We start from the raw sequence: 24,169 nt of genomic DNA on the forward strand, positions 1-24,169 counted from the left end.
GGGATAATTTTGTTTCAATAAGGAATGCTTTAGGTGTTCCGCGTGTCTGTCAAATTCCCGCATATCGGTGCATATTCTTCGGTACCGGTAGGCCTGAGAATATGGGATACCCGTTTTGCAATGCTTTGGGTGGCTGCTGTTGAAATGTAGGTACATTTGACGGTCTGTATGCTTTTTGTAAAGGTTTGTTGACAAGCGGTCATTTTCGACCGTGACAGTGACGTCCAAAAAGTTAATGCTAGTTTTGGAAATTTTGTGCGTGAATTTTATTGACGGGTGGCATTTGTTAAAACCCTCTATAAAGCGGAAAAGACTTCCCTCATCATGGTTCCATATCATAAAGATATCGTCTAAGTATCTTCTGTAGTAGAAAGGTTTCAAGGTGCGTCCCTCAATGAATGGGATCTCAAGTGAAGCCATAAAGGTGCTCGCGAAGTTTGGGGCCATTTTCGTGCCTGCCAAACCACAGTTTTGAAAATATCAGCGTAACTCTTTTGCAGTCCGGTTTTTCAAACAGACGTGAGCGCGAACAGCGTGAGGCATATTTTATTTTCAAATTTCGTACATTAGTAGCCGGCATCAACGAGGACCCCGGAAAACTCAACTGCCTCCGAGAAGTAAGCCAGGAGAAAATTGGTGACAAAGATTGATAGCTGGAGACCATGCTTTTTTCTGACTGACTCGTAGGTGTACACTGTCCTTTCTTGTGTGTTTTTTTCCACATGCACATACAAAGTGTTTACGTTCGCCTACCACTTCATGACCATTGAAGGGAAACGGACGAAGATTAAAGGTAAATAGCCGACCGACCCATTAACGAGAAACCTTTCCTTTACGCACGCCGCCCGCCGCCCGCCGAACGACCCATTACGGGGAAACCCCTTTCTTCACGCACGCCGTCACGGACCCTCCTGGCACCGCGGCGACAATCTTGGGTGGCCAGACACACGTCAAGAACTGAACAGCACGTGATATGAACCGTATGTGGATGTAGACGGACAGTTGGCTTCGTTCTCAGTGTTGACAGTGGTTCTTCCTCTTTTTACTTTATTTCTTTTTTTTCTTTTTTTCGTCTTTTTCTCCCCCTTTTTTTTCTTTTTTTCCTTTTTCTAGTTCCCTCTCACTCTCGCAAACGTCTTTCAAGGCGGGAGGGACGCGGCAGCAACGAAGTTTAAAAGCTCATGTCAGTATAACTCATCCCCTGATGAAGGGGGGACCCCTCCCGAAACTCTTGGGAAATAAATATATTTATCCTTGTTGATAACGTTCCCGTTGTGCCATATCATATATATATATATATATATATTTCGCAAGATACATCATAATCAGTTGTTTACGATTTTAAATGGCAAAATAGTGGCACGAGGTTGATATAATAGTGATCTAGCTTGGAGGCTGTAAGAAAAATGATGTTGGTCAACACTAAGTAAAGAGTGCGGTATTAGGATACTAGCTAACAGGAAACAACGTGAGTGTAATGAACAAGCAAAGACGACACAAAAATAGAGAAACACTGGAACAAAACATGCTGCTGGAAGCAACGACGTAAATTCTGAAACGATCGAGCTACTGTTGCCTAATTCGATTGATTATTTAATATGGGTGGGCATTTCGATACGTCTACTTGGTCATACATTTCTGTGCGTGATGCATAAGATTTTTTTTGCAGGTTTTTAAACACTATAGTCTTTCTTTGGGACTTTCGACGCAAAAGTTTTGGTCTGTATGCCTGTATGTTTGTACCATTGCCTGTTTCTCCACTCTTAACGGTACTCAAACCGATACCCTAAACGGCGGACCCCATCCGCCGCACCTATCAATATTGCTCAAGGTACACAATACTTGTGTAATTGTCAATTCGAAAGGAATTATTGCGCATATTTTAGGCACGATAACAACACATCGATATTGTCTATGTGTGGCTTCATACTAGACAAGGCACACATAAATAATTTAATGACCATAGCGTTTATCAAGCTTCGCTGGCACTGCAACGCGTTGCTCAAAAAGTCAAGTGTTTCCAACGCTTTGCTAAGATGAAACGGTGGCGGCCCCTACCCGTCACCTTGCGTTCTACACCTTATCGCCTCCAAGACGGGCGCGCACGCCGTGTGCTTCGTTTTCAAAGATAACTGCCAGATAGCGCTCATGTCTCACGTGTGACGTGACTTGATGCTCTCGTTCACCTCCGCTGCACGCTCGAGGCACTCTGACGCAGTGCCTCCAGAATATCATGCAGCGATGTTCTTGCGCTGAACATCAAGTGAACGCATCGTGCACTCTCTCCAGGGGCAAGACTATCGTCTTTCGACGACATTTGCAGTGTAATATGGACATACGGGTACATTTTTTATTTTAACTTCAGGTGTTCCCCCGTAACTGCGCCGCCTAGCAGCGATGCCGACCAATTGTCATGTCGGGGGAACGTCAGTGCTGACCATCCATTGTTTGTGACAATTGAATAAACAGTACATATCCGCTTCGCTACGTGGCCAAACTATATCAGGTACCTGTTTTGCCCGTAGGAATGAGTCAAGTATGAATAAGTGTTGCAGCGCCCAATCGCGGTGGTCTAGTGGCTATGGCACTCGGCCGCTGACGCGTAGGTCGCGGGATACAGTCCCGGTGGTGGCAGCTGCGTTTTCGATGGAGGTAAAAATGCTATAGGCCTGTATGCTCAGATTTTAGAATTTTGGTGCATATAAAAGAACTCGAGGTGGTTGAAATTTCCGGATCCCTCAACTATGACGTCTTTCATATTCTAAGGTGGTTTCGGGACATAAATGTGCATGGTTCATGAGATTTAGCACATAATGACCCAAAACAAAAAGTTGCTTGAGTTGTTTGGAGAATACGTCACGACATGAATGCATGAAAAGCGGCGAGGTAAAAAATAACCACGAAAGGCAAGCGCCGGTGTTTCTCTCGTCTTGTTGCGTTCGTGTTTGAACGTGTTGTTTTTTCACAGAGCAGTAATGAGTACTTACGTTTAACGTTAACAAAATACGCAGCATGTGGTACTTCAAATCACTAATACGGTAACATTGAGTAATTACTTCGTCAATCACCACTCACGTAGCTCCAAGTGTGGCACCAACACCATGTACACGGAGTACGATGGGCCCCAGTTCACCAACTACACCGAGCCAGAGCCCACTGACTACGCCAAGCCTGAGTCCACCAACTACGTCGAGCTCTAGCGCAACTACGCCAATACCTAGCCCACCAACTTCACCTAGCCAGGGTGCACTGACTACGCCAAGTTTGAGTCCATCAACTACGTCGAGCTCTAGCGCAACTACGCCAATACCTAGCCCACCAACTACACCTAGCCAGGGCGCACTGACTACGCCAAGCCTGAGTCCACCAACTACGTCGAGCTCTAGTGCAACTACACCAATACCTAGCCCACCAACTACACCGAGCCAAAGCCCACTGACTACGCCAAGCCTGAGTCCACCAACTACGTCGAGCTCTAGTGCAGCTACACCAATACCTAGCCCACCAACTACACCGAGCCAGAGCCCACTGACTACGCCAAGCCCGAGCCCACTCACTACGCCGAGCCTGAGTCCACCAACTACGTCGACCTCTAGCACAACTACACCGATACCTAGCCCACCAACTACACAGAGCCCAAGTCCACTGACTACGCCAAGTCCGAGCCCACTCACTACGCCAAGCCCGAGTCCACCAACTATGTCGAGCCCAGTTCCGCAAACTACGCCGAGCCAGAGTCCACCAACTACGTCGAGCACTACCGTATCATCTACGTCAAGCACACATCCTCCAGCTACGCCAACACCTAGTCCAACAACAACGAGCCCGAGTACAACAACTACGACAACGCCCAGTCCACCAAGTACGCCGAGCCCGACTACAGCATCTACGCAAACTACGACTACTGCGACGCCTAGTCCCACGGGTCCCACGAAACCACGTAAGCTATCCTATACAGCAATAACGATCAATAGAATTACCTTTGTCTCAGATAGATTCACTTTCTACGCTTGATCATTTAATCAGCTTTTTGTGTAGCGAAAGGGTTTTGCACTGTGTGACGTGAATGTCTACTACGGTTTTCCCTACAATCATACCATTGTCTTGCGAAGTGAAACCTGTGCAGCTATTAATAGGAAAAGATATCGAACACCCGGCCCACAGTCGGCATGTAGCCATCCCGCACATTACTGTTTGTGACCAATTTACTCCTCAAAACGTAAATTCACGTGTTTACACCCCATAATTGGCAGTTGTCCCCACGAGAAAGAAATTTCGCGGGATTTGTCGACAGATCACCTTCTGTTACAAAGTCTTTAGCTGCAATGATATCAAAGTACCGGATGATGAGTACACGTTCATACGGGGAAAGAAGCTCGTCTATGTGCTCACGAAATGCGTTCGACATACCGAACAAATAACAATTTACTCTGTAATTACTGGGGGGCACCGCCAGCTTTCTTCAACCGGATTACTGTTGTGTATACTGCATTGTATAGTGTACAGTGGTCTAAAGCGATGAAGTGTCACTCTCGGAAAAGCACAAGCGTCTTCTGAAGCTGGAAATCAGCCACTTCTGAGCCGGCGTTGTGGCAGTGGCGTGCCGTTATTTGTACGTTTGCAAAGTTCCCGTCTGTGCTTATTGCCGCTGCTACAACAGTTTTGGGCTGCAGAGGCATTGTCAACGAGTGGCGACAAAAAAAAAAAACAACAACGAAAGTGCAATCGCACGCACCAGTGCCTATTATACGTACTCTTCAATCGTGGAACCTTAGCGCAACGAGAACTGTTATCTTAGTATTTCTTGCTTCATGATTTCTATTTATTTATTTTAAGAAATCACTGAGAGAGCTATCGATGATGGAAGCAGTCACTGCATCCGCAGCGATAAAGTATCGCTGCGGATGCGACCAAGAAAGACGCGTAATTCTCATCACGCATGGTAAGATGTCGTTTGTGCGATTCCGAGTGCAACTCTGCGTCATTTTCGACGTAAGGGTTGATGACTGTGTAAGCTAAGTGGTTGGAGCATGAAAAAGACTATTAAGAACATTTTAAAGCTACTGCATGCAGAAGACATCATGCCGTACATTGTGACCGACTGGCGTACACTCTTAGGATGTTTTTTTTATTTACGTCTACAGGCAGTGAATAGTAAAACACCTAACGCTAAGTGGTAACTTTTTCAATTCACGACAACTGGCTGCTACACACTGCAATTTTGAATCAGTGCTTGCAATTCATGATAATTCTTTCGAGAATTTTCGTGGGAGAAAAATATTTTAACGATATTAATGCAGCCAGGATACTCGATGGTGCACTCTACTGCACGGCTTCCGTTGGAATGGTCGCTATGGTGCTTCCTCCTGATGGTGTCTGCGATTACATGTTCTTCGACTCACTCTACACGGAAAACAACCCCACCCTAATCGACCAAGCACCGAGCGGTCAACTAGCGGAGTACCTCACGGCTGCCTCTTCCTCGCAGAAAACCGAGCACGGCGTTGGCATCAATGTCAGGTGAGAGAGCATCAATGTACGTTTCTAAACTGGCGTGCACTCGCGTCAATCAATCGACAGAACGAACAAATACCACTTCCCCTATGAGAAGAAGGAGGCAAGCCAAGCTTGGTTTGCGAGTGCGTGGCGTACTGCTTTCTCATCTTTGCACTGCTTACTTTCTTCCGCACATCACAATTCTTCGTCCTGAAGTTTTTCTGCGTGCTGTGAACGCCCGCCTCGATAGATCTGTGGCTAAGTTTCTCGGCTTCTAACCCAAAGCTAGCGGGTTTGATCCATGCCGTGGCGGTCACATTTCGATGGGGGCTAAATGGCTGAGTTCCGTGTACTGTGCTACGTCAGTGTTCGCTGAAGAATGCCAGATCGGGCGCTATGCAGGATGGCCGGTCCTTTTCGAAACCCGAGATTTTTCGGAGCTTAGCGTTACTGCCTTTCGAACGAGCTTACAGTGCGAAAGGTTCAGATGATGCCGTGGTTTAAATCCATTACCCACATCGCTCTGTTTTGGTGGTCACAGGTGGAACGCGGCATTGCGTGAAAAACGGCCGACAAAGTTGGGTGGTGTTTTCAAGCGAGAGGCATCTTCTGCAATAAAACCGCGAGAAAGATTACTTCAAGATATATTTGAAGGCACGGATCGTTTCAATTCATTTTGAAACTTTTAAGCCCTACACTAAGTCTGCCTTAGAATAATCATCATGGGGGCCTCTGACGTTACTTCCGGCAATCGCGACTGCAGATAAACCCGAGGCCCTGTGTGTAATCTTCATGGTTGGTCTGTACTACCGTGAGCAATATGAGTTCAAACGCGCGAGTGCGTGGCCAGGAGCCTCAAAATACGGATAACGTGATACAATGATGGCGCTGCCGAAACTGAAAGGGACAGAAGGGCGCTCTTCCGCTGACTGTTTGCACTTCCACATCACCATACCCGCACGATCGTTGCTGTGAAACGGCAGTTTATCGCGTGCCTTCGGCCGCTAGCAATGATAACACAAAAATGAAAAATTCACCGAAAACAAGGACGCCTATCAAAATGCTCAGCGAACACCATCTAGATGTAATAAACGCACGGCCTGTGAATCGCAGCTGGCTACGTCACAGCCGACGTATTTGTAGCTCCATAGCCTGCTAGGTCAACTGGTTGTGGCTGCGTGCGTTGATAGTGAATTCATATGACCGACAGCAGCCACTAGCAGCTCACACGCTACAAGCTGTGGTTTGCAGCAACGATATCGAGGAGAGAGTGTCAACAGCTAGAGTAAGTGCGCCATCTTTCCACTTTGTTTCCCACAGCAGCCGCTGCAAATCAGCCGATGTAGGGTTCGAGGCTATTCGACACGCGTTCGCGTGTTCGAGCTCATATTGCTCACGATAGTACGTTCTAGCGGGCTGCTCGGCCGGTGCGCGCCCTCTTCATCGTCTGCTAGCACCCTGAGCAAGTTCGACCGGTTAATAAGCTGTTTGGCTGGTTGGTGTACTTGGCTAGCTCGTTCAAGACATGTTACGACCAAGCTAGTAAAGCCAAGCCATGCTCAGAGTGAGGTAATTACGCCACGTCTTGACAGTCTCATGTTAATAAAGCCATGTGAAGGTGTAACCATGCTGACTAAAGCACAATAATTCACGTGCTTTCTAAATAACGCGAATCATCAAGAAATCATGGTAAATACACCTTACAAATTTAAAATTTGGGTCGTATTATAGGAAATAGCTGCAGAACGTTCCAAATTGCATATGATGTATTTGTTGCCAGCTAATTCGTATAATAAAATGTAAAATCAAGCTGATGGGGTCTTCGAAGCATACCAAGCAGACTTGGTTATACCACCTAGTTAAACAGTGGGACGAAGCTAGGTGATCACAATTTGAACTATGACGCCATGTTTACAAATGTTGTGCAAGTTGACCAAATAATCTCATATTCAAAGCAACTGTTGCTTACCGTTCACCACATGAAACAATGAAACACCTGGCAGTCCCATCGGCACCATGACATCGAACTGGGGTCTTCTCAGAAACGATTGATTCATATGTGGCGTTTAATGTCACAAAACCACCATATGAATATGAGAGACGCCGTAGTGGAGGGCTCCGGAAATTTAGACCACCTGGGGTTCTTTAACGTGCACCCAAATCTGAGCACACGGGCCTGGCCTTCTGAGAATCAAAATGTTATGCGAAACAACGTGGCAGTCATTTTGATTGACAGGCGCCAGCGGCGAAGATTGAGTTCACCTACCCAATTTACTTTAACCAAGGAGCAGTGTTCACTCCGCAAAGCCAGCGAGTGGCACGATTGATCATCAGCCACATTACGCACCATACGCACACACGCACAAAATACAAGTAATATCATCACGTGGCTACGTCTTCTCCATTCCGTTTCACCCCGCTCACGACGTCCCATCACAGCTGCGTTGCCGCCATGGTGCCAGCGGCCCCGGTGAAAACATATCCCTGCATTTATCGGCAATATTTGATAGAAGCAAAAGCGAGTGCCAGGGTGTGCGTGCACCCAGGCTGCCTTCGAGAGAAGTAATTTGAATGAGTGTATCCAAAGAGCCTGCCCTAGAGAGGAGAAACGCCCATAAACACGCCTCTGTGAGGCACGATGTGGACTTGGCTAAAAGATAGCGCGACAATCACGCTGTTAAAGTACTGACTGAGTCGCCGCGCGGACGTGCTGGCGCTCTAATATAACTGCCGCAAATGCCCCATATCTGTCTTTAGCGCCACGCACGTTCATGTAGCCGCTGTTATCAACGCTGCTGTCCCGCGATCCATGCCATGGCCACCGTAGGGCGAGCTCGGAGCCTCAGAGCATACTCGTGTAGCCGAGAAGCTCGGGCCGTTCCGCACAGCATTCGTTGTGAAAATTGACTTAGCCCTCCCCTCTGACGCTTCTCATAATCTTACCGTGGTTTTGGGACCTAAACACCCCACACATTAGCATTTTTATTTTATTCATATCCATGCTGTGAATGGTTTCTTCGCCTACGCCCTGAGCGGGACACATCCCATGCTACAGAGAACGGCGACGTTCAAGGATCCATATCCAGGTAACAGTCAGACGCGGAAATGTCAAAAAGCATGTCTCTTGGAAAAAAGATTAGAGTGGTATGTTTTAATGTAGCGCTAAATACATTTTGTCGATGAGTGGTGATTCGCATTTTTTCCCCCTGACGAAACGTATTTAGCGCTGCAGCAAAGCATACCTAAGAAATCAAATGACCTTACAAAATCGACAACACACCAGCCTCAGTCGCGCTGCCGACCACACTAGCGATGAATGGTGGATCTCCTCGAAACTACTTCAGCCTTCGAGATCGTAAGTGCAGCCGAACTGAGGAGGTTGCATTGCCGTCATCCTAATTCGACTTTTGTTAGCTAGATGGCGGCGTTGTGCTGCATTGTGACAAACGAACTTATTGGCAAGAGTTCGTGCGTACAAAACTTTTGTTTAAGCGCCTGTTCCAGCCTTCCCTTTACGTGGTGCTGTTGCGTTTCCTGTTAGAATGACATTATTTTTGGCTAAGAATGCTCAGCTGATTCACTGTGCTAGGATGTTTTCAGAAGTTGAGCCTGCTGCTCTTAGCGCTCATAACTTTCTATAGAAACAACTTTTTTGACACAGTCATTCAAACCAAGTTTCGATATAAAAGCTTCAATTTTGTAAGAAGCCTGGCAATTGAAATTTTCGAACTCATCATGCATGTGACGTAAGCAGGAAGGGTGATGCTTCAACTGTATAGAAGCCACCTGAAGCTAATGCACTTTCTGTGTATGTGCACCTACACCTAAAACACCCGGCGAAACAAAGTGCGTAGACGAAAGTAAGCCCCTTCAGCCCAAAAATGTAGTCCCAGTTTCGCGCAAGTGACGGGAATAGAGGGGGTCATGTGTAGAGATGGCCATTGAAATTTGCACGCACAGATGTCTGCACGTATGGCGACTGTTACTGGTTGTTGTAAATGAAACAGAGAGCAAGCTAGTATCCACTATATGGTATAAATATAACTGACAACGATAATATCATTATCGGATGCCCAGGTTTTCCAGCGTGAAAATCGCAGAAGCATAAATACAACCGCATACCAGTATAACCTTAGTAACGGGGCACGTGGCAATGGGGAGGGTAAATTTGGTCAAGATGTTCACTATTTCAAATTTTTGAATGCGAAGCATTTTTAGCAAACTTAATGACATTTCTATCTATCTATCTATCTATCTATCTATCTATCTATCTATCTATCTATCTATCTATCTATCTATCTATCTATCTATCTATCTATCTATCTATCTATCTATCTATCTATCTATCTATCTATCTATCTATCTGTCTGTCTGTCTGTCTGTCTGTCTGTCTGTCTGTCTGTCTGTCTATCTATCTATCTATCTATCTATCTATCTATCTATCTATCTATCTATCTATCTATCTATCTATCTATCTATCTATCTATCTATCTATCTATCTGTCTGTCTGTCTGTCTGTCTGTCTGTCTGTCTGTCTGTCTGTCTGTCTATCTATCTATCTATCTATCTATCTATCTATCTATCTATCTGTCTATCTGTCTATCTGTCTATCTATCTATCTATCTATCTATCTATCTATCTATCTATCTATCTATCTATCTATCTATCTATCTATCTATCTATCTATCTGTCTGTCTGTCTGTCTATCTGTCTATCTGTCTGTCTGTCTGTCTGTCTGTCTGTCTGTCTGTCTGTCTGTCTGTCTGTCTGTCTGTCTGTCTGTCTGTCTGTCTATCTATCTATCTATCTATCTATCTATCTATCTATCTATCTATCTATCTATCTATCTATCTATCTATGTCTGTGTGCCTGTGTGCCTGTGTGTCTGTGTGCCTGTGTGCCTGTGTGTCTGTGTGTCTGTCTGTGTGTCTGTGTGTCTGTCTGTGTGTCTGCCTGTCTGTCTGTGTGTCTGCCTGTCTGTCTGTCTGTGTGTCTGCCTGTCTGTCTGTCTGTCTGTCTGTCTGTCTGTCTGTCTGTCTGTCTGTCTGTCTACGACTTTAGCTCTCCTGGCTGTTTTGTTAATGGTATCAATAACAAAATTAGTATGGCATATGATGACTTTCTGACGAGCCTAAGTAACTAGTCATAACATAGAAATCACGACATGTATGCCGTGAATCTCGCGATATACATTTCATGGTCTTGCTGTGGTTGGGGTAGTTTTGTTCGCATGACATATTGCAACACTGGTGTGGTATGACATGACTGTATGGCGGACGCAAGTGACAGACCTTAACGTGGAAATCATTACATGCATGTCATGTAAGTCATGACTACAAACCACGCTTATGGTTCGCTCGCGGTCGTTTCGCTAGCTTCGCAAACACCATATTTGGTATTACTGGACCTGAATGGAAGGCAAAGATATATGACTGGCGCAGACTTTCTGATCATGACTTGCGTATCATGTAAAACATGGTTACATGCTACGCTCATAGTCGACTCGCTGCCATTTCGCTATCTTCACATATACCTAATTTGGTATTACGTGACGGGAATGGACGACGAAAGTAAATGACACGTACAAACTGATAATTATGATATGCGTATCTAGTGAAACAAGGCTACATGCTACGGTCGTTGCGCGCTGGCGGCAGTTTCGCTAGCTCCACATTGCTAAACTTGGTATCACGTGAATGAACGATAGAGGTAAGTGACACGTCCAAACATGATAATCATGAGATAAAAGTCATGAACGGCATACTTTTTCGTCCACCTCGCAAGGTATTGTTGATTTTAATGAGGCACATCAACCTTCTCATTAGTGTTTCGCATATTATCGATTCCCACTGTCCATGGGGTCTGCCGATTTTTTTACTGCGGTCCTGAGACCTTGTTTTACTTTGTGGTGAAATATTAGACCAATATAATCAGTAGACGTTGGAGAAAAAATTCCTTTACTGGTGAGCTATCATCGGAAGATCTGAGAAAACTGGGCTTTTGAAAAGGCAAGTGTGCAGCTCTGCCATGGCACACTGGCCGTATACTATTTCCGTCAGCATGAAGAGGACAGATGGGTGCTTAAAATAGCCACAAAGCTGCATTTCTTCATTGAAAAATAAAGCCAGCTCCCTTCCAAGTTACATTTTTCGAGCTTCTTCCTTCGAGTTCCATGAGCTCCACTCTGGTATCATTTTTCAGCAGTTGCTGTGCAACATTTTTGTACGATATTTTAACAAATGAAAATATAGCCATTCCGTTTGCAGCTCTGAGAGCCCAAGACATTGGTGAGTGCCTTAAAGATGGTGATATTACTGTGCACGTCATACAAATTTTTATGATTTTCTCCTGCAAGGTGTTAGTAAGGGAATATGCCCAGTACACTTAAACTTGCTTTACTATGGAAAAGTAAAGTAGTAGCATTATGGAACAGAATGGACCCTTGTGAATATCCTTATGCGAACATTTTGACGAACCTACGTCTAGTAATGTTAATTATTTTTCGTGTTACCATAAGAGTCTCAAGTGTTGTAACTCATGAACAATATTAGATAGTAATACGAACTTCAGTTATGATATCTGTACAATAAATGACATCTGAATGCTAAATTTTATGACTTTATCTTAATAAATAGCAACAATAGTGTTTATTGCCACGTCTTCCCAAGTTCAGTAGCCGTTTATACAGCACCAAGGCCCCGAGCAAGCACCGCAGGCGCGATGGATGGATAATTGGATGACAACAGTATTGTTCTACCAGATAAGGAGTAACAATAAAGTTCCGCCACACAGGCTTAGGTGACGGGGCCGGCACCTCCTCGATTGGAAGCAGGTGAAGAGGTTCCGATTCCTAAAGGGTTCTCCTGCCAGGCGGATGGCTTGTTGCTGTGAAGCTGGGCCCTCGTTTGCTGCAGGGCTTCTCAGACCTCTCTGCAATTTATATTTGATTTAGTGCCTGGGCAGCCATCACACTCTCAAATTATGTGGTTGATTGTTGGTCTCACCCTACAGTTCTGGCGTATATCGTTTTGCCTACCATCTTTCGGAGCATGATAGGCCCAGACAGGTCGGTCAAAGTTGCCAGCTTGCAGGCACCACCCTGCGACCATAGAGTTTCTCGAAATTAACTAGAGGGCACTCTGGCGCTGCGATCGTTCAGCGACCATGGGAATGATGGGTAGTACACACATTTGCCTAGTCTTCGTACTTGCGGGTGGCGAATCGTACTTGCGGCTTCGTTTATTGCTGGTTACGGTTTGGTGTAAAGAAAAGAACAAACACTTTTGAACTTCGTGACCTGATTTGAAAAGGTAAGTCGAAAAATATAGGGTGGTGAAGCGCAATCGCTGAACATCTGCTGCTTTTTGTTTTGTGAGAAAAAAGCTTTAAGCCACATGAACACACACGGAGCCAAAGGCAGGCCAGAAGTACGAAGATTAGACAAATGTGTGTACTACCCATCATTCCCATGCTCGTTGAAGCGCCGTGGATTGCAGCTCCCATAGACACTAGCGCCAGAGTTACCTCTAGTAAGTATTGCGGGAAACTCTATGCCTGCGACTGCCTCTGTATTGTTCAGGTTTTTATCCAGTGGTGGCACCACTCTCCGGAGTAGCTGTTAATTTTCGAGAATTTCAGTCTAACTTTCTATACTCTCGTCCATGTTATGGCAGTCGGGTGGCTATAGCCACTCAGAAGTAAGTCAAGCTAATTCATAGGCCACTTTGTTGCCAGGAGCGGACGTGTGTGTTGGGATCTGAATTAGTCTAAATTTTCTGTTTAGCCGTCTACCGTACAGCTCTCTTACCGTTTCGGTGTGAGATCCGACCTTTACCAAAATTCCAATGGCCGTTGTGCTATCGTTGACTATGAGCATCCGTCGCAACGCAAACGCAAGCGACCACTATTGCAAGTCTTTTAATCGTTTCCGCGTTGCGGCTTCTAATTGTGGGGGCTGATATCTTGGCTCTGGTGGCGCATTGTCCGGCTTACAGGACCAACTTGATCAATAGCGACAAAATACGCTATACCACGATACATTAGAAGAATAGTGTGATGGGGTTTGGCTGTAAAATAATCAGAACATATTGTAATCAAGGAGACACTGTAGCAAGAGGTAGTGTACATGAATATTCATTGTCGGACATCTTGCAGCGCCTTCTTCATGAGCAGATTTAAGCAACGCAATACCTTGGACAGTATTTATTGCTGTTTATGCTTTGGTAGTTTGCATGTGCCATTAAACATCGTAAATTTAGAGGTTGTGAGGAATGCCTTAGGCTGGCATATTATTTAGATTCTCTGAGCTTAGGCTCAAGCAATATTTCAGTTTTATCGAAGTTTCCTTTCCAGAGTTTTTACCTGCGTTCTGCCCGGAAAAATATTTAATGACTTCCTGCGTATGAAGTAGCCTTTGATAATACGACTCGTTTGCATGGTTGTAATACGGCTCGTCTCTGGACTTAACTCTGGATTATGGGCTTACTCTGAAGAGCTTTACTCTTAAGAGCTTCACTCTAGATTATGGACGAAATCCTAGGAGATGCACTGGAAGCAGTGTAAATTAATTCCACCACGGTCAACACAAAACACAGTGAACGGAATACGTGGGTAGACTAACAGCTCAGTTCGTCTCTTTATCTTTGTTCACACTGTTTCTCAAATTCAATGAACGTGTAGCTACGGGCCAAAATAAGCCTTCGTGAACCCACTGCAGGCGTAAAACTGCTGATGAAATTGCTGCATTTCTTTTCTTCCAATAGATTTGTGGATGCGGCCAGCAACCACTTGAAGAACAGTGTTCCCCAGTCCAAGAGCTTCCTCGGTACACTGCTCTCCCGAAAGGTAGTAGGATTCGGCGTGTTGAGCATAAACAAGCTCCAGTTTTCAAGCGATGTCTATAAAGGGGCGGTCTCCCTTCTCCTGGTAAGTATACTTCTGTAACTGTAGAGCTTGGTTTATCAAGAGTAATATTGAAAAAGAAAGAAAGAAAAAGGACGGTGAAAGCCTACGATGAACAACCATGATAGTCGAGTCGTGATGTGACATTTTGGTACGATTCTTCATATCTATACTAGGTATATATACATTATGGAGTTAAAATATCAATTCTCAATCAGTGGGTGGGTGCAAGAGCCCACAGCTTGACTAGTGGATTCGTCTTTTTTAAGGCTGTAGCCTTGATCAAGATAGGTCCATTAGTCGAAACGTCGGCTTCAGCACCAACACACTCGTCTGCGAATTTTCAGCCAATGGGTGTTAAAGCCACTTGACATATCTAACAAAGAGTGGAAAATTCCCAATAACGTAACGTGGGAAATATGTAGTTAATGTTTTCGTAAGTAAAAACATATCCATTGATGGCCCGAATTCCGGTATTATTCACGCTAAAAGTAACATTGAGGCTGGAAGCTGACGGACACAAGCGCAGACTATCAACTGAAGATTTATTCTTTCAAAAGGCAAGGTATTGATATCTACTATACTTACCACTGTTCATGAGCATCTCGGAGAGATTGTGTTTTTAGCATTATCAGCAAGGTGGCGCAGTCAGCGCACGTCACCACGTCGCGTGGTGGCACCCGCAAAAATCTCCTACGCATACTTTGGCCAGCTTAGAGAAGGGGAGTGACACTCCCTCGCGCACCCTTAAATCGCGGTGGCTAGAGGGAAGTTTGTACGCCTTGGCTGGCCTCGGGCTTTACCTGGAACGATTCTGCTTTAGTTACCGGGCTCACAAAGGTCACTTCACTCATTGCAGTCTCTGTTTGTGAAAAGCGCGTGCTTTTCAGACACAGCGAAGTAAGAAATGAGACGCTTATTAACGTGCATCCGCACGTGTGAGTACGTTTCTTGCGTCCTTTGTGCGTGAGAAACGCAGGGCACATTTGGATCTGCTTTCCATATTTCGGGTGACCTTTCAATTTGTTGCTATCGCGTTCATTGCTTCGCCTTTGCGGCAAAGCTGTGACATTTTTTTGTGGTGCTAAACCTGCCACTGGAACTGAATGAGTGGCAGCTGTTAAAACAATGCCACCGCATTAACCGTGTAGCGCTGGTACTTGCAGCAAATTTTGGTCAATCTGTGAAGTCTAAAGCGTTCTGTGAATGCGCAATGCGTATTCCGTTCACCACTACAGATAAATGTTTACATAAACTCCTGGCAGGCTAAACGTACACCTGCTATTATTTTACCGGAATCAAATGCAATCGACAGAGTTCGAGCAAAGATTCGGCCAAAAATGTATATAGTGAGTAACGCAAGCGCCGCATTGCCATCCGTTTGCTTTGGCTAATGTTTACATATGTCGCACGCAACAACCGATGGAAGAACAATGGTACCAACGTGCAGCATTGTCACGATTACGTATGTGCAATGTTAAAGTCGTGCATGCACGTATTCTAGCAAACGAAAAATATTCATGCTTGACCAATTCCACCGCGCATAGTAACAGCTTGCTAATGCAGTGTAGACCAACCCTTCTATCACAACCTCTATTGTCAACCTGTCGCGCTTGAAATAAAGCTACTTATCCTTGCGGAAGGCTGTCTTGAACGTCTGCTACAACGCTGAGGTCGTTAGCAGCTTGGTTTGCCCTGTCATTGACGCTTTCTTCGTCGCTTGAGCATGTAGACATGGGGTCGAAGTCTAAATGCACAGCGTACTCGACATCGTTGCCACTTCTGCTGATTGATGAAGCACTTCTCAAATTGTGAGGTGATTATGGGGCTGACTACATAATACCGGTAACACGTTGGAATACTTTCAGCGAATTGACATGTGTGGGCTACACGGCAAGCAACACTCCCAATACATTGCCACTGACAGCTTTCGGAAGGTGCTGTTTAGTAGCAGACGACGGCACTGCTCCTTATGGCTTGTCATGTCATGCACGCCAAGGCAAAGTGGCCGGCAGCGGCGGGTGGGCGAAGTTTACAGCTGACAGTCAAGTTTCATAGCGAGTACAAGCGTATTTGACCTTCTGCGTTTGTTTGTCGCCGAAAACCGTCAGTTTTCGGGTGACCATGCCATTGCCCCTTTAATGAGTACCTGCGTGAACACGCACGTGACGTTCGCAATGGCAGGGAAGGGTTCGTGGCACAGTATCTCACCAAGCCTGGTTGTGACGCGCAGTTTCAGAACATTGTAGTTATGCATACCCACAAAGACGATCGTACCCGTCTATTTATTGAAGCCGCTAAACTTGGCCTAGAAATTAGATGCCGGTGTAAGCGAAACGTCGATTGCTCGTCAAGATGAAGAGCTTCCAATCTTCGCGAAAGTCGCGGATTTTCAATTTGTTTACCCAATTGCCAGTCGGATTGTGTAGACGTAAAGGAAGTTTGTTATTGAGTTATCCGCAGTTTGCCCTATCACATTCTGGTTTTGTTTATGTTCATGTAGTCTCTGAAGATTAAACAATCAATTTATAGTGTCTACTTGTCGCCGTCCGATGGTCGTTTGCTTTCTTGCGCGCAGTATACCCACATTATGAGTGGTACACGAGACTAAAATTCATAAGTATCTACGGGCGACCGCCCATCGCGCTGCAACAAGTGCCTCTCAGCGTGAGTGTGACGAACCAGCAACATCCGCGTTTTCATTAGACCGCCGTAGTGATTGCGCTTGGTCATGTGACTATGCTGCTGCAAAGTAGGCAAGAGGCTTGATACGCAACGATAAAATTTGATGAAACTGGGTTTTGATACAGAGGAATGGTCAAGATAGGAAGAGAAGACAAATATTTTGAGGTAGTATGAGTTGACCGTTAGGCTTTCGTTAAAGCTTCTTTCACACGTAGAGTTCGCTCCTGGAGTTTCGTAGAGCATCCTGGAGTTTAAGTGTCGTACACTTCAACTCCAGGATACTATGTATCAGTTGTTTCTGCAGAGTGGAAAATTGTGCGAAAAGTTTCGATAGATACTACGCGAGCTTGATTCTTGCTGGCACAGCTGCTTCTGTTACCGTGTTTTATTTCCCGTGAACTTTGTTCAGAGCGAGGAATGTAACGTCCATGTGCAAGCCGACTGAATGTAACTGAACGATCTCTACATCAAAAGTCGCTCAGTCATTAACCGATGTTGCTTCCATTTCATTTTCAGGCAGTGAAATCGTTCGTTTCGAAAGAGCTGGGACGCAATGATATATTTACTGTTATTGGAATATACATCACCGCTCAAGAAACACAAAACGCGCTGATAATTACCCTTCAGTAAGTACTTATTGAATTCATGTAGCCAACCCTAATCATAAATTCACGCTTTCAACATATGCTGATGAGCGCTTTATTCAAACTGATGCTGTCAATATAAAATTGATATCATGTGCATAAAAGTATGCGTATTCTCAGAATACTATCATGTGTACACTGCCTCCCCAAGGGCTGTCCAGGAGGTCTGCTATTGACCCACTATTTTTATTATTGTGACAATTATTTATGCCGGGGTGCAGCAAGGTTTAACTCGCGTATTTCTGTCATGAATATGATGTTTGTTAAAAGTTGTATGAACGAAATGCAAAGTAATAAATCACAACAAAAGATTTTGCTATTTGAGGGGACCCGGGAGTCGCACCCCTGACCTCTCAGTCCGCAGGCAATAGATGCAGATCGCATAACCAACAACACCACTGGCACTTTTTTCTTTATTACTGCGCTGTTGGCACGTATGGAAAGACACGCTGTATTCGGGAAGGGTACTCCTTTTTTCTGTACCTGCGTTTATTGTTTGTCGAGGTGGTGCCGCCACCCACGAGCCGAGAAGATAATGACTGCGACAGAGAAGTACTAACGAGCAGCGACAAAAGATGCTCAGGCAGTCTCAGCATTACGGCCCCACGCCTCGATGACAGCGTTCAAAGAGACGCTTGCACCACGGTGCCCTATTGACTGATGTGCGTCGGGCGTGCTGTGCACAGTGGAGCGTGGCTTTTCCAATTTCGCTTTCACAAAATTTCAGATGTCGGGACCTAATCTGGAAGGTCTGGAGTGATTTGGTTCGGGGACAATACAGTTACAAGCTTTGTTTGTCACGTTCTGAAAGCACATGCGTTCCACCCGCAGCAACAGTGTTTCTGCACTGTCTATTTATAGGAGTGCCGAGATATCGACAGTGAGAATTGCTGCTGATGATAATACAACATTTATGAAAAAAAAAGAAAAAAAGGGAGGGGAGAATGTCAAGGGTGGTTTCCCATATCCAGGACACCATGGCCGCTGCAGCTCGACCGGCTTGATCCAGAAGGCCCCTTTGGGTCTTCAGGTCAGGTCATGCGAGGGCGGCTTCCCAAGGCTCCCCCAGTAGCGTGAGTATCAGAGGTGACTGAACCTCCATAGGTCTGTTCCGGCAGTCCCATGTGACATGTTGCAACGTCGGTCGTGACTCGCACCACTGACATTGGTTTACATATACATGGAGCTTTATGTGATGCCACCTTTCCAAATGTTGATAGGTGTTAACCTTAATTTGTCTTAGCTGGCGAGCTTCGTCAACTTTAAGCGATTTGTGCGGTGGGGCATAACGCTGTCTTGTCATCCGTTGATGCTCGAGTATATCGCGGGCAATGCATGGTTCGTACTGATTATCGGTGTCGTTCCTCACTGGGTTGTTCAAATCACGAGCGAAACTGTGCGCCGGCGAATTACCTGAGATACCCTCATGGCCTGGGCACCAAATTATAGCATGGTCCTCAATCAACCTGTCACCTAATATTTTCAAGGCGACATTCGGTAGTGCACCACGTAGAAACATTCTGCAGGCTTCCTGGGAATCAGACAAGACTAATGCAGAGGCGTTCTCTCCCTCTTCATTTCGAATAGCTAGCGCAATCGCCACCGCCTCCGCCGTCACTGTACAGGTTGTTTCAACTGACGCTGCGACAGTTTTAGTGGTATGCGGCACTGGTTGAACTACTACTATAACGCAGCTCTCCTTTGATTTAGCGGCAGCAGTGTATACTACTTCCGCTAAACCGTCTTTAAAGCTGGCGAGCTCTAGCTTTTCTTCTCGCCCCATGGTACAAGTTACTCATGTTTCACGGAATTGGGCAGACGGTTATGTGTTGGCCTATTTTCCTAACCATGGTAGTAATCTTCTCCCGGCAGTATTGTGGTCTAGTAGGGTATCCCAAGCGAGTGAGGGTTTCTGCCTACCTTTGTAAGGCATAGTCGTTCCTTCTGCGAGAGCAGTGTTGTTGCCGCAAGCTCTTCGAAAGTGTTGTACACACCAAGCGCTTTTACTTTGTCATTGGGTGAATTAAGTGGTGTACCTAAGGCAGCTCTGCATGCTCCCCGTATTATCAAGTCTATCGCTTTATTTTCCGTTGGTGTGCGCTCCTGATATGGTAGTCCATATTTGACTCTACTAAGAATGAAGGCTTGTACCAAGCGTAGAGTTTCTCCTTCGTTTAGCCCTTTGCCCTTTGTTGTTATTCTGTGAATCATTCGAGCGATGTTTTTCAGTGTACATTTCAGCATTTTGATTGTATAGCTTGCTCTTTTGTTGTTTTGCAGCCATAAACCTAATATTCTCATCGTCTCTCTCCGGCAGCGTTTGATCTCCAATGCTTAGTTGTATGGCTGATTTGTTTCTATATTTTCTGCCATGAACGCGGATAAATTTTGATTTATCTGGTGCACAGGTCATGCCATTACCTTCAGCAAACGCCTGGACGGTGTCGATCGCTTCTTCTAAAATTTGCTCCTTCTTTCCCAGTGAGCCTTTGTTGACCCACAGAGTGATATCATCGGCGTAGAGCGCGAATTGGAGGTCAGGTATGCGATCCAGCTGCTTTGCTGGTCAATTCATTGCATTATTAAAGAGGAGTAGAGAAAGTACTGCGGTTTTAGGGGTGCCTCTATTTGGCATTGGAAATTTCTGGAGTGTATGTTCTCCATGCCAATGGTTGCTGTGCAGTTGGATAGAAATGACTTGATGTAGCAAAATGTTCGAGCACTACAATTCAATGATTGACGTTATTCCAGTATAAGTCTGAGAGATTGTATCGAATGTCTGCCTCAAATCCAGCTCTGCGACTACGTTTTCTTCTCCAGTGGTTACATTCTAAATCACTTCATCTTTTATTCGCAGGAATATATCCTGCCCAGACAAATGCTGTCTGAATCTATGCATGTTGTGAGACAGATAATTCACTCTTTCTATATATTCAGAAAGCCTGGTGTGCTAAACCGTCTCAAAAAGCTTGCCTAGGCATGATGTCAACAATATTGGCCGAAGGTTGTGGAGCGTTTCATCCTTTCCAAGTTTTGGAATAAGACATATTGGGCCTCCTTCAATTGGCTAGGGATTTCTCCCCCTGCCCAGACTTTTTCGTTACAGTATTTGGTAATTTTTCCAACTTGCTTATCGCTCATATATCTCAACATACCATTAGTTATTCCACCCTCTTCCAGAGCCGAATGCCTTTTACGCGACATTGCAGCCGCACAGACCTCTTGCTCACTTATCGGGGAATCTATGTCCTGAATTTCTAAACCCTTATATTCTAGATCCTGTATAGTTTCCTCACCATTGCCAATGTATTTCTCCCGAACGATTTGCAGGAAAGCGTCATCATTCTGTTTGAATTCCCCCGCTGAAGTTCGCAATGTTCCAGTTGTAGTAGGTTTCCTGGTCATGAAGTCGAGCATACTTTTCAATATTTCCCACGTTTTAGCTTTACAGAGCGTTCCCCTCAGGGAATCATAGAAGGTAACCAAATTACTAGCCTGAAGCTTTTGGGCATATTCATTAGCTTTTATGGACAATTCTGCAATTCTGGCTTTCAGCTTTCTTTATATTTCTGCATTTTCCACCTTTTGATGATGCTGCGCCGACCTTCCCACAAGTGCAGAAAGTGGGGGTGCACTGCTGGAGTTTTTTCATTTATAATGAAGTGCTTGGCATGTAAGCTGTACGCCTTCCTCGTATCGTTCACACATTTGTCTAGCGTTTCTTGCAGCTGCTGTGTCACCGGATACTGCCTGTAGCCCTCGCCATTGGTTATTTTAGTAATTCCATGCGACCTTTTGAGCTTCGGAGTGGAAGTAGAAAAACTGATTATGAAGTAATCACTCCCCATATTCTCACCAAGATTTTTCCACAATCCGCTTTTACTATTATACGTCAATGTTAGATCTGGTTATGTGTCCATGGAAACACTATTGCGTAGTCTAATGGCCGCCTGGGGCGTGGTCTCTAGTTGGTGCTCGTATCTCTCTACTGCCTGCAATAAATTTGCACCTTTCCTGATGTTTTTCCAGTATCCTAAACAAGTATGGGGCGAATTGAAGTCGCCTGCGAAGTCTAACCTGTCTTTATTTCCCATATAACCAAAAGCCCACTCGAGCATCTCGAGAAAGTTGACGTGACGCTTTCTTGAAGGGCTGTAAATATTAAGAATAAACGTTTTGGCTTTACCCTGTTTGGTGATATGGAGCTAATTCAGTTGGTGCTCGGTTGGGCACTCAGATTGATGGTATACACTACTTGCAACAGTTTTATGCAGCAATGTGGTGATCCTAGAGTATTGCTACGGGGCGCCACGAATGAACATTCTAGAAAAGAGGACGATGTTTTAGCACGAGCTCGTGCAGACTGGGCTCCATATTGTATGCCTGCCTGTTTACCAAAAGTAAAGGCATTTTTCAGACGCCTTCTCCCCGTAACATTTTGGTGGAGAGTGCGGGTCTTCCCACAGTCAACACCACGACGATTCTACGCAGCGGACGTTCCTTGGCTGCCTGTGCGATGCCTGATCAAGACGAACACGAGGATTCTTCGGAGACTACCCCAACCGTGCTTCGTCCAACTACGCAGGAACCAACAGCACCGCATCCAGCTGCTACTAACCGCACCGTCGTCCTGACTCAACCGCGTGACCCAGGCACATTTTCGGGCAGGGACAGTACTGACGTGGAGCAATGGCTTCAGCTGTACGAAAGGGTGAGCGCTCTTTACAACTGGGATCCAACGCTCATGTTGGCCAATATTATTTTCTACCTTGATGGTACAGCTAAAGTTTGGTTTTCCGACCACGAGGAAGATATCACAAGTTGGGACATCTGTAAGCAGAAACTCATCGATCTCTTCGGCAAGCCCATCGGGCGTCGTCGTGCTGCGCAGAAAGAACTAGTGTCCCGACTCCAGTCCGGCACCGAGTCGTACGTCACATACAGACATGTGCTCGCCCTCTGCCGGAAAGTTGATGACAAGATGCCGGAATCTGAAAAGGTCGCGCACATCCTCAAAGGAATCGCCGATTACGCCTTCAATCTCCTCGTATTTCGAAACTCATCGACCGTAGACGACGTTATCAATGAATGCCGACGCTTCGAAGACGCGAAAAGTCGCCGTATCACTCCACACTTTTCGCGTCTTCCCAACACGGCTGCAACATCAATTTGCGAGGACGCCCATATGGCACCAGCCCCTGCTGCTTCCGACAATATCGTGCGCATCGTGTGCCACGAAATCAAGGCAGCATCTCCCCTGTGTGAACAAGTCCAGGCGCCTGACGACTCACGCGCCACGATTTCTTTAATCAAGAGTGTCGTACGCCAGGAACTGGCCAACGCCGGACTTCAGATGCTATGCCCCGTTAACCGACCTGAAACCGACTGCCCAGTACACCAAATATGTCCCGTGGACCGAACAACCGCCCACGTTACCGGAACCCAGCAGAATGGCGAATTTCCGATGACAGGCCGATCTGCTTCAACTGTGGACGAGTGGGCCATATTTCACGTCATTGCCGCACTTCCTAGGGTTGGCAGCCACGGTCGCATTATGCTGTAGCGACGAAAGAAGAGAGACGTGAGACGGCGTCGAAGGCGGCCGACGGGGCCGTGCTGATCTCGCCACTTTATTGCACGCCTGAAGAGGAGCCGTGGTGGCTGTCCACGTCCGACGCGCCAGGTGCGTGAGCTCGTTCTAATCCTCGCGCAGCTCGAGCTAGCATGAGCTGCGCGAGAGGCGCGGCGCGGCGATCCAGAAATGATGATGGGGATGATGGCGCTACAGGGCTCCCCCCCTAGCGCTTTGCGCGATTTGAAGGCATATGAAAAAAAAAGAGAGCGACAAATGCTATATACATGAACGACAATCCATAAAGTGTTCATTTGGAAAGTCCAGGTTGTCAACGTTGATTGGCCATCGGTAAGCAGCGGGTCTCTGGCGGGCGACACTGGGAGAAGCGCAAGGGACGAAGGAGGAAGTGCCGGGTCACTGTGGTAGCCGACAAGCGGGTCTCACGGTGACCTGGTCGGACAGGCCGAGAGTGGACCGTGTGTCGCGAGGTCATGACAGGATGGTGGGTGACAATGTTGGCGCTGGGTGCAGAGGACACTATACTGCCACCTGTCGAGATTAGAGGTCCCGACAGGGCCCCATGACGGTGGTGGTGGTGGTGGTCATGCGCCAGTATCTGCGGCTGGGTGAACGTCGGTATCTGCACCAGGGATTGGTGCTGGTCTGTCTGGAACGCACCCAGTGTGGGCTGGGCCAGCATGGTCTGCGTGGGCAGCATGGCCTGCAGCTGTTTCAGCGTCAGTGGCTGTCCCGGGACTATGGCAAACGAGGGGGGCGACATCACGCGTGGCGGTGCCAGAAAGATGTTGGGCCTTGGCCCCAGGTTCTGTGGGATGACAAGCGTCGGGGTGCCAGGCGGTCCTGGATG

The 24,169-nt window shown here is 46.2% G+C and overlaps 1 protein-coding gene across 2 annotated transcripts in view; it reads left to right on the forward strand.

The window, feature by feature from the left end:
• The first annotated feature begins 2,871 nt into the window (after positions 1-2,871).
• Positions 2,872-24,169, forward strand: part of LOC142766937 (uncharacterized) — a 94,815-nt gene continuing 73,517 nt past the window's right edge. For both annotated transcript variants that reach the window (XM_075868129.1, XM_075868130.1), the window contains exons 1-4: positions 2,872-3,940; positions 5,301-5,520; positions 14,259-14,421; positions 17,599-17,708. In XM_075868129.1, the coding sequence (XP_075724244.1) occupies positions 3,118-3,940; positions 5,301-5,520; positions 14,259-14,421; positions 17,599-17,708 (1,316 nt within the window). In that variant the 5' untranslated portion in view covers positions 2,872-3,117. The remainder of the gene's footprint in view (positions 3,941-5,300; positions 5,521-14,258; positions 14,422-17,598; positions 17,709-24,169) is intronic.

The sequence above is a fragment of the Rhipicephalus microplus genome, chromosome 7 (genome assembly GCF_043290135.1).
Source record: "Rhipicephalus microplus isolate Deutch F79 chromosome 7, USDA_Rmic, whole genome shotgun sequence".
Classification (NCBI taxonomy): domain Eukaryota; kingdom Metazoa; phylum Arthropoda; class Arachnida; order Ixodida; family Ixodidae; genus Rhipicephalus; species Rhipicephalus microplus.